The sequence below is a fragment of the Neoarius graeffei genome, chromosome 27 (genome assembly GCF_027579695.1).
Source record: "Neoarius graeffei isolate fNeoGra1 chromosome 27, fNeoGra1.pri, whole genome shotgun sequence".
Classification (NCBI taxonomy): Eukaryota; Metazoa; Chordata; class Actinopteri; order Siluriformes; family Ariidae; genus Neoarius; species Neoarius graeffei.
The window spans coordinates 38,683,243-38,694,836 of NC_083595.1; the positions used below are offsets into that span (position 1 = coordinate 38,683,243).

Consider the following 11,594-nt stretch of genomic DNA (forward strand, 5'->3'; position numbering starts at 1 on the left):
AAAAAATGATGGTAAGAACGCATCTAATACTTTTTTATTCCATATTTTGTTGCCTTTTTGGGATTTTGTTTTCGAGTAGTTTTTATTTAATCCTCGGTTGGTTCAGCAACACGCTCCGCCATTTTGTTTTCCTCTACTCACGGTATACGAGCTGATAGCCTAGTAGTAGAGTAGCCAATCGGAGCACGCGATTGCTCATATCCAGTGAATGCAGTGTTAAGGCCTCTGCATGCTCTTGCGACAAGGCTTTCGCAGATAGCTTTTCGCAGACAGTTGTAATTTATCGTTGAGCGGGGAGTAATAGGCGTGCGCGATGTTATTCACCGGCACAACGCAAGGGGGCGCGAAGTCGCTAGGAGTAGTTGGTGGGTGTGGTTAGTGGAGTGTTTATCCTCCGGTTACTTATAATGACTAGAACTGGAGTCGTATAGATGTCCGTACTTCCTCAATCAACCGCTCTTCGTGCTGCTCCATCTTCGCTCGTGTTTTTTAAAAATGGCGGTCGTGAAAACAAACCAAACCGGGAAAGTAGGGAAGCGGAAGTGCGTGTACAGCGGATGTAGAGTGGACCAATCAGAGCCCTCTTGTCTGCGACGCTGTCTGCGAGGCTTCTGCGGTGGTCACAATTTTTGGGAGGTGCGCGCAGAGCGTCTGCGAAGGTGGGGGGGCTACGCAGACACTGCCTGCGACGCTATCTGCGAGGACTGGGTTGTCAGCATAAATTGGCCTTTACACCTGCTGGCTCAAGGCAAGTGCAACATAAAGGGAGACCACACCAAGTAGTACGTTCGATATATCGATATTTATTTAAATAATGAAAGAATGTCAGTAATATGTCAAATAAAAGTGTAATGTGTTATGGTCTGTGTACAAATGAGTTTAACCAAACCAAAATGAAGGAGGAAGCTCCCTCTTGCCTTCTCGGGAGACCTTTTATAGGCCAAGCCCCCATTATCTACAATCCTCCACACCTGGACCAGTCACCTGTTGATTACACATTAAGCAACACACGGACCAGGGTGGCGCTAAAGACACCCCAAAACAGACAAGGTCGTGACACCCCCCTCCTTAAAACAGAGACACACCTCGGTGAGTCTCTGCACAATTTAACTAAACAAAAAGCTAAATACTAAAAACTCTCACCTATGGTCATGAGCTTTGGGTAATGACCGAAAGAACAAGATCGCGGATACAAGCGGCCGAAATGAGTTTCCTTCGCAGGGTGGCTGGGCGCTCCCTTATGGCCCTTTTCCACTACCCTTTTTCAGCTCACTTCAGCTCACTTCAGCCCGACACGGCTCGCGTTTCGACTACCAAAAACCAGCACGACTCAGCTCGCTTCAGCCCTGCTTAGCCCCTAAAACTCGCACCGTTTTGGAGTGGGGCTGAAGCGAGCCAAACCAAGCCGAGTGAGGCTGGGGGCGTGAGCAGACACTCCCCTGTGCACTGATTGGCGAGGAGGAGTGTCCTCACATGCCCACACACTCCCCGCCAGCACGCTGGGATCTGTAAACACCGTAAACCTGGAAGAAGAATAATTACGAATTACGAGAATTTCTGAAGCCTTATGCGCCTCGCCTCATCTATACGCGCTTGCCAGTATCTGTTGGCGTTGTCGGTGACAACAAGCCACAGCACCGAGACCAGCAACACTAACGACTCCATGTCCTCCATGTTTATTGTTTACTATTCGGGTCGTGAGACTACCGCTTAAAAGCTCACTGATGTCACTGTTTGCGCCGCCTAACGACATCACCTGACGTCCACCCACTTTCGCTAACTCCACCCAATGTGTCCACCCACTTCCAGCCAGCACGGTTCAGCGCGGTTGTAGTCGAAATGCAACTCCAACAGCCCCGCTCAGCCCAACTCAGCACGGCACGGCTCAGCCCAACTCAGCCGCGTTTGTAGTGGAAAAGCGGCATTAGAGATAGGGTGAGAAGCACAGTCACTCGGGAGGAGCTCGGAGTAGAGCCGCTGCTCCTCCACATCGAGAGGAACCAGCTGAGGTGGCTCGGGCATCTTTTTCGGATGCCTCCTGGACGCCTCCCTGGGGAGGTGTTCCAGGCATGTCCCCCCGGGAGGAGGCCCCGGGGAAGACCCAGGACACGCTGGAGGGACTATGTCTCTCGGCTGGCCTGGGAACGCCTCGGTGTTCTTCCCGAGGAGCTGACCGGGGTGTCTGGGGAGAGGGAAGTTTGGGCTTCCATGCTTAGACTGCTGCCTCCGTGACCCGGTCCCAGATAAAGCGGAAGAAGACGAGACAAGAAAAAGCTAAATATCCATATACAGAACATGTACAACAGGGCACAGTGAAAACACCAGAAAAACTTAAATCAGTCATACTACAGTGACTGTGAAATACCCATCCATTTTCCACTGTCCTGCAGCTCCCCATCCCAACCAATCAGCACACCTTGGCGCCAGGCAGCAATTTAAGATGGGCTGAAATAAGAGAAACACAGAACACACTGGATTATGACCGAGCAATCACACATCACAAGGGGACCGCAACAAAGCGTCAGCCATAATGTTCTCCATCCCCCTAATATGACGGATATCCAAATTATACGGCTGTAGAAACAACGCCCAACGCATAAGGCGCTGGTTGGGATTCTGCAACGAATGAAGGAACGTTAGCGGGTTGTGGTCAGAATAGACCACCACGGGCCGTACTCCTCCCCCCACATAAACGTCGAAATGTTGCAATGCCCAAACCAAAGCTAACGCTTCCTTTTCTATAACCGAATAATTTACTTGATGCTTATTGAATTTTCTGGAAAAGTAACAAACTGGACGACTATGGAATCAATTTTGTGCCAAAATGTTCATACAATACTTTTGAAATATCAAACAAAAACGACAAATCGAAATACAAAAAAAACAAAAAAAAGTCAATTTTTTTAGACTGACAAATTATTCGTGTAATCGTGCAAAATATCAGTCTATGACTCTTCAGAAACCTTTTATTTTTGTTCCGCGTCTTTCTCAGTTTTGTTTGACGTAATTTATTTCGGTTGCGATTCCAGCTCTCTCGTTTGCGCTGCCTGACTTTTTGCTTGCAGTTTTGGCACAAACTTCACGTGTGGGTGGGCTGTCCAGGAATGCATTCCCATTGGCTAACTTGTGTTTGACTGACAGCTCCGCTCAGCCATTCCCCCGGAGTCTGTTGCGGCCATTCCCTACTCGGATTTTGTACGACTGCAACACATACAACACATTTGTCCCGCACTTACACTTTGTTGAATTAATTCAATATCATAGTCGCCACTGAAGTCCACTCGATCCTTGTTTACCGTCAATGGATCGGTCACTCGTCAAACAGTCCGCCAGAATCCGAGTAGGGAATGGCTGAGCGTAGCTGTCAGTCAAACACAAGTTAGCCAATGGGAATGCGTTCCTGGACAGCCCGCCCACACGTGAAGTTTGTGCCAAAACTGCAAGCAAAAAGTCAGGGAGCGCAAACGAGAAAGCTGGAATCGCAACCAAAATAAATTACGTCAAACAAAACTGAGAAAGACGCGGAACAAAAATAAAAGGTTTCTGAAGAGTAATAGACTGATATTTTGCACGATTACACGAATAACTTGTTTGCCAGTCTAAAAAAAAATTGACTTTTTTTTGTTGTATTTTGATTTGTCGTTTTTGTTTGATATTTCAAAAGTATTGTATGAACATCGTCTCGTCTTCTTCCGCTTATCCGGGGCCGGGTCGCGGAGGCAGCAGTCTAAGCATGGAAGCCCAAACTTCCCTTTCCCCAGACACCTCGGCCAGCTCCTCGGGAAGAACACCGAGGCGTTCCCAGGCCAGCCGAGAGACATAGTCCCTCCAGCGTGTCCTGGGTCTTCCCCGGGGCCTCCTCCCGGGGGGACATGCCTGGAACACCTCCCCAGGGAGGCGTCCAGGAGGCATCCGAGAAAGATGCCCGAGCCACCTCAGCTGGTTCCTCTCGATGTGGAGGAGCAGCGGCTCTACTCCGAGCTCCTCCCGAGTGACTGTGCTTCTCACCCTATCTCTAAGGGAGCGCCCAGCCACCCTGCGAAGGAAACTCATTTCAGCCGCTTCTATCCGCGATCTTGTTCTTTCTGTCATTACCCAAAGCTCATGACCATAGGTATGAACATTTTGGCACAAAATTGATTCCATAGACGACGAACGCCACTGTCGTCAGACTGTAACAAAACCGCTCCCGCGCCCACTTGACTTGCATCCACTTGCAACTCGAAAGGCATATCAAGCCGGGGGGCAGCAAGAACAGGCGCGGTGCTCAAGAGCAACTTCGAATTCTCAAATGCAGACTGACATTCCGACGTCCACTCAAACTTAACCTCTTTCCTAAGCAGTGCAGTCAACGGAGCAACGATAGTGGAAGAGTTCGAACAAAAACTGCGGTAATAACCCACCATCCCCAAAAACCTCATCAACTCTTTCTTTGTGGTAGGTGGGGGATAGAATAAATACACTATATGGCCAAAGGTCATGGACACCTGACCATCATACCCATATGTTGACCTTCCACGAACTGTTGTCTAAGAATTGTATGCTGTAGCTTTTAACGATTTCCCTTTCACGGGAACGACGGGGCCCAAACATGTTCATAACAGTGCCCTTGTGCGCGATATCGGCGCCAAAGTTGGAGTGGAAGAACTTGAGCGTTCCGTAAACATAAGCGTGGTTATGGAATGCGATGTTCACCAAGAACATGTGGGTGTGATGGTAAGGTGTCCACATACTTTTGGCAATGTTACTGATTTGATAGTTATTGTGTACCTGCTTAACTGATTTAATTTCTGTGTGCATGACCATGCCATGTCCAATCTACATTCCAGGACCATCTGATGTTCCCACGTATGCTGATGAAGCTGGTCAGTCTGCGCACCCTGAGTAGTGTTCACTCTGAGCAGGTCTTCGCTCTGCGACTGCAGGACAAGAAACTTCCCCCTCTGCTGTCTGAAATCTGGGATGTCCACGAATGAAAATTACAAATGGCCAGCCCCAAGGACGTAGTCATGCAAGGATTTATGGCTGAAGGGTGTGGGATCGTACGGTTCTTCAGGCCCAGTAACTGCCCTAGCTTTGAGGAGCTTGTTTTATCTTCCTCTGGACTAATGGTTGTACTCTCCTGTGCAGGATACAGTGGTTTGTGGTCGGCCGTCTCGAGACATTATCAGCACGCTAAAGACTGTCTAGACCATCCAGAAATGGTTAGAGAATGAGTATAGACATTTTGGATCCAGATTCTTGCTTACTGGAATGACTGACTGTACATTTAAGGCAGTTGATTTATATTTCTTTTTACGATGCCTATTCCACTGGCAAAACCTACAGCTCAAATCCAGAAGGATGCCTTCCAGAAGCAGATGAATGCAGTACATTAGTTAGCAAGCAGGACGTTTGGCTGTAGACTGTCTGGGCAACATTTCTCCCTGCACTTTGGGGCCAAAACCCTGTAATTTCACACATGGTCATGGAGCAGTGCTCCTACAAGTGACCTTTTTGAGAAACGATTGATGAGCCCCTCTCATACTGTACGTCATGATTTTTGCTTTGATACGAATTCGTATTTATGCCTCTTCAGGGACAGTACGGGAATAAATTGCGATAGATATCTGCAGATTATTTCAGAACAATGCGTCAATCACATGGTCTGAAAGCTATGTACTGTACAAGGAATTTAGAGCTTGTGTAATATGAAAGAGGCATTATAGAATTTTCCATATCGATCATGTGTCAGGATTCTGAACCGATTCAGCGGTGGAGGATGACGTTAGCTCATCGACTGGCTTGACGAAGTCCTACGTTTTGCTATTCCTTTATTAATTTCCAGAAAGATTGGGCATGGCTCATGTTAAGGCTACATACAATCTTATGTTCACTGTCTAGAAACGGTGATGGTGAAGAGAACGTAATCTCCGCTTCATCTAAAAATACAAATCCAGCACGTTACTCACAGGGATTGTCAGGCATCGGTAGACCTGTCAACATAAACCAGTATGCTGCTTATAAAATCTACTGTAAAGTCGGGTAGAGAAATTTCATGTGCAAAATCTATAACATTGAACGTGGATATGGGTTTGTAACTTTTGTTTTATGTCAGCCATTGTCATTTAGTAACTGCTAATAACGGTTAACAGACAGTAAACCGTTCATGTTTTGTCCTTGTGGCCTTCTTGCCAGTAGTTCCATGGCTTAAAGTGCCATTCCACCATTGGATGTATTCTTTGGCATAAAATACAATATATTTTGACAACATATATAAATGGTATCACTAGATAGGGAAATCTTTTAGCTTCAAAATGATATATCAAACCTAATTTTTTGACGACAAGTATATTAATTTTGCAACCAAAGTCACCTACCCTTTTAATTTCCACGCGTGATGTCATCGGCAGGTCCCCCTTCTTGTGTACCGTGTGACGTGGCACATACAGGGGTGATAGCGTTCCGGCGCCGCGCCGGATTTCTGGCGTACCGTGGCTGGGGGGGAAAAAAAAAAATCTAGTTCGCCCATTGTCCTGTGTCATTCTGAGATGCGCAGATAGACAGTAAAGGGAATTCGGAATTCCCTTTACTGTCTATCTGCGCATCTCAGAATGACACAGGACAATGGGCGAACTAGATTTTTTTTTTTTCTCCAGCCACGGTACGCCGGAAATCCGGCGCGGCACTGGAACGCTATCACCCCTGCACATATCAGCAATGGCGGATAGAACGCGATAAAAATAATACCAATAAATCTAGCTAATACCAATAATTCTAGCTAACTGAAAGATTAACTCAAAATTTTTCGCTATTTTTTTGGCCCCCATATACGAGGAGAAATGACTCTCTCACTTTGGGGGTTTCCTGGTCTAAAAATAGACCGACACGTGGTACACAAGAAGGGGAACCTGCCGATGACGACATGTTTCACTACCGCGCGGAAATTAAAAGGGTAGGTGACTTTGGTCGCAAAATTAATATACTTGTCGTCAAAAAAATTGTTTGATATATCATTTTGAAGGGGCGGCACGGTGGTGTAGTGGTTAGCGCTGTCGCCTCACAGCAAGAAGGTCCTGGGTTCGAGCCCCGGGGCCGGCGAAGGGCCTTTCTGTGCGGAGTTTGCATGTTCTCCCCGTGTCCGCGTGGGTTTCCTCCAGGTGCTCCGGTTTCCCCCACAGTCCAAAGACATGCAGGTTAGGTTAACTGGTGACTCTAAATTGACCGTAGGTGTGAATGAGAGTGTGAATGGTTGTCTGTGTCTATGTGTCAGCCCTGTGATGACCTGGCGACTTGTCCAGGGTGTACCCCGCCTTTCGCCCGTAGTCAGCTGGGATAGGCTCCAGCTTGCCTGCGACCCTGTAGAAGGATAAAGCGGCTAGAGATAATGAGATGAGATAGATATCATTTTGAAGCTAAAAGATTTCTCTGTCTAGTCATGTTGTCATAAAATATATTGTATTTTATGCCAAAGAATACATCCAATGGTGGAATGGCACTTTAAGGGCGCAAAAAGCAAAAGAACAGTACAATGTAATTAACGGGTCTTCCGAAATAGGGATTAAATATACATAGGTTATTAATTATCAGTGGTACTTCTTTTTCTGAAGCCATGCTCTGGCAGCATTCTCATCTCTTGACCACCAATTAAAACTACTACAGGGTCGTTTTGCACCACCCACTTTATCTCATTCTGACTGGATTTTTTTTTTTCCCGCCCATTAATCAGCCCCGTTTGTTAGAACCTCATTGTTTTGCTTTGCAGCTTGGTAGGGAATATCCTACTCTGTATCCAATTAGTCAGATGAAGTGCATTTCCACCAGCAATATGAACCTGTAATATTGATGAAAGTAGCTCTTGTGCGACTGTAGCTCTAATAAGCATCGGGATTATGAAGAGCCTTTTGTAGTTTGAAGGATTTGAGCTTTGACTAAATCCGGTGACTATTCTCTAAAATGTTTCCAAGTTATTATCCAAGATTCTTTTTTTTGTCCCCATTTGCACCTGCTCAGCTTGTGTATCTTGATTGTATCCGGATATGATTTTTAACCACCTTGAAGTGTGTCGTTGCCACTCACAGATTAGACAGTTATTAATATGCAAATTTTTTTCGCGGTCCGGTTTCCATCAAATCCCGCACTCTCATTGGCTGGTGAGCGGGTCCGTATCCTACGGTACGGATTTTTTGTCAACATTTATCTTTTTTTTTTTTTTTTTTATAAGATTTATTTATAAGGTTATCAAAAATCTTATAAATTTTTGCCAGCATTTCTCAGGAGAACAGCATTAATTTTACAGCATGGATAGCGATAACAACAGTGTTCACGGCGAAAGCAAGTTTTACTACCCTGAGGAAGAAGAAATAAAAGAAAACATATTTCAGGAGAAAGCTAAAAACCTGTAATTTGCTAACGCCGAGCAAAAACATGGCTGAATCCTGAATGACTCCTATTTGTATAAATAGGGGACTACATAGGTGGCAAAATGTAGTTTTTTTCCTGCCATGGAAGTGCACTTGTATACCGAGGAGGAAGCAATTTGCATTACAGCTGTGAATGAGGATTCAAAATGGCGGCTCGGCTCGGTTTTCCCTTTCGGGCGCTCTCGTTTTCTGTTAGAATTTGGTAAAGAAAAAAATAAATATATTATTTACCAGCTTAAGGTCGGTCCGTATGGTGAAATACCGTGACCTTGGCCTTGAATACTGACCTCGGCCCAGAGGGCCTCGCTCAGTACTTTCAAGACCTCGGTTATGGTATTTCACGATGTCCTAGGAGTGATCGTATATAAATCTGATTGCTCAGATCACCTTATAAAATATAGTTTAAATGCATCCCTTTCATTTTTATGCACGTAATCTCAATCCGGATTTACTCCAGATGAATAAAATGTTCATGTGTAAATGGGGACTTTGATTCATATAATTTACCTTGAGCTATTCTTTATATTTTGGCCTTAGTGACAAACTAACTTGCGTTGAACTCACATGCTTTTCTTCTTAGTGTGCACTAGAATACATACATTAATTTTCTTCCTAAGCACTGTCTGAAAAGATTAGAAGGATAACGATGCAATTAAATCATGGAATTTTTTTTCTTTTTTTGGAAACAGTTTCAGGATAGCACAAATATAACTGGCCATGTTTGACATCTGAAAATAGTTATTTGAAATCAGATTTGGATAAAATTGTGTGTACTCAGATGTGATCGAATCAATTGTTTATTGAATTTCTATGACATGTTGGTCTGTCAGAACTATGGTGTTGAGTTTCTTCGCCTTCGAGAAAGCGTGATCATCAGTGTGAAATTTGAGGCCACGTGTCAATTTTTCACCATTTCATATACATGTGTGTGGGTGAGCGTGCATGTGAATACTTGCCTTTTCTCAATCTATGTTAAAATAAATGTGTTGGCTTTTAACACAGGCATTTAATTCAGATCTAATTTTAATGATTGTTTTATGTGCCCTTGTGGGTGAACATTTTCCTTTCGATTCCTCCAACCTTCTGTGGTGTGGTATCAAACAATGGTGGCATACAAATGCAAACTTGGTTTTTACGCCTTAAGTCTAAGGGTAAATTGCTTTTTACACAAGTTAAAAGCTGACATTTTATTGTTCTGTGTGTGTGTGTTGGGGGGGTTGTTAAATGAATAAATAAATATTCTATCTATAATGTTTGCTGAAAATGTAGATGACTAAACACCTCGATTATTCTTTATACTGAAATACATTGACCTGAAACATGGGACTGCTGATTGCCTTTTTATTCTTCTGCAGTTTTTAACAGAATAAGTTTACTTTGTTAAAGTAGTTTATTGCAAGTCACAACATTGCCTTTTTCCATTATGGGGTGAAGATGTATGGTATAAGCTTATCAGACATTATTACATTTAAATAGATTTAAAAAATGTATAGGAGTATGGGGCACGGTAGTGTAGTGGTTAGCGCTGTCGCCTCACAGCAAGAAGGTCCAGGTTCGAGGGCGACGAGGGCCTTTCTGTGTGGAGTTTGCATGTTCTCCCCATGTCCGCGTGGGTTTCCTCCGGTTTCCCCCACAGTCCAAAGACATGCAGGTCAGGTTAACTGGTGACTCTAAATTGACCGTAGGTGTGAATGGTTGTCTGTGTCTATGTGTCGGCCCTGCGATGACCTGGCGACTTGTCCAGGGTGTACCCCGCCTTTCGCCCGTAGTCAGCTGGGATAGGCTCCAGCTTGCCTGCGACCCTGTAGAACAGGATAAAGCGGCTAGAGATAATGAGATGAGTATGAGGCACTAATTCCTTTCCGTCATCGTCTTCTTTTTTGCTGCTCCCGATTAGGTGTCGCCACAACTGATCTTTCATCTCCATTGCTCGTTGTCTTCCGCATCCTTCTCAACCACATCCATGTATCTCCTCTTTGGCCTTCCTCGTTTTCGTGTGCCTGGCAGCTCCATCCTCAACATTCTCCTTCCCACATGCTCTGCATCTCTTCTCAGGATGTGCCCATACCATCTCAGTCTCATCTCTCTTCGCTGAACTCCCAAGCTCTTGACATGCGCTGTCCCTCTGATGTGCTCGTTCCTTATCCTGTCCAACCTCCCATCGCAAACCTTAACATCCTCAACTCTGCCTCCTGTCTCTCCGTTAAGGGTACGGTCTCCAATCCGTACATCACTGCTGGTCTCACTACTGTCTTATACCGTACATCTTGCCTTTCACTTTTGCCAGGACTTTCCTGCCACAAATGACTCCTGCAATGCTCTACCCTGCCTGCGCTCTCTCTCTCTCTCTCTCTCACACACACCTCACTATCGCAGCCCCCATTTTCCTACACAGTTGACCCCAGGTACTTGAATTCACCAACTTTCTTTACGTCTACTCCTTCACTACACTCTCATCCCTATTCTCGTTGATGCACTCCTCTTCGTTCCAATGCATCCCTCCAAACCCAACTCAACCTCCTTTCACCACATATCACCTGCAACCATCATGTTCCATGGTGACTCCTGCCTCACTTCATCTGTCCATCACTACGGCAAACAAGAAAGGACTCAAAGCAGATCCTTGATGGAGTCCCACCTTCACCTTGAACCATTCAGTCATCCCAACTCCTCTTTCACTGTTCTCATACATGTCTTGCACCACTCTAATATACTTCTCATTCACTCCACACTTTCTCATCCAATAGAAACTCCTTCCTGTCTGTCAGTGTGAAAATCTTAAAGTAAATACTGGCCGTACCAGTGCAAAAGCTATGGGTGTGACAAAAAAAACAGTACACCCTTCTTGTTTTTTCATTGTCCTCATAAATCGACTTTGTGTCAACCAGGATGACGAAATAACATCAAGTTTGCCTTTATAATCTGTAATATGTGTCACGATTTAAGAATGCACAAGTTTATCGTGAAAGCGTCTGTGTATTTCTACCTCTCGGCTAAATGGTACAGTCCACTCGGGTACGCTTCTAATGCGGAACTAGTCATGAAGGCTGCATCTCAAATGGATTTTCATTCACTACCTAGGCACGCTGTGTAGGGCTTATAAGGCATAATTAATAGAACGGGTAGTGCACTTCTCTGAGGCGAGAACGGAGCGATTTGGAATGCGGCCTGGTGTACAGTGAAAATGAGTGG

At 45.1% G+C, this 11,594-nt stretch overlaps 1 protein-coding gene across 2 annotated transcripts in view; it reads left to right on the top strand.

Annotated features, from left to right (window-relative positions):
- nr1h3 (nuclear receptor subfamily 1, group H, member 3) overlaps positions 1-6,481 on the top strand; it is a 75,436-nt gene extending 68,955 nt beyond the window's left edge. For both annotated transcript variants that reach the window (XM_060911133.1, XM_060911134.1), the window contains one exon: positions 4,830-6,481. In XM_060911133.1, coding sequence (XP_060767116.1) covers positions 4,830-4,976 — 147 coding nt within the window. In that variant the 3' untranslated portion in view covers positions 4,977-6,481. The remainder of the gene's footprint in view (positions 1-4,829) is intronic.
- The last annotated feature ends 5,113 nt before the right edge of the window (positions 6,482-11,594 follow it).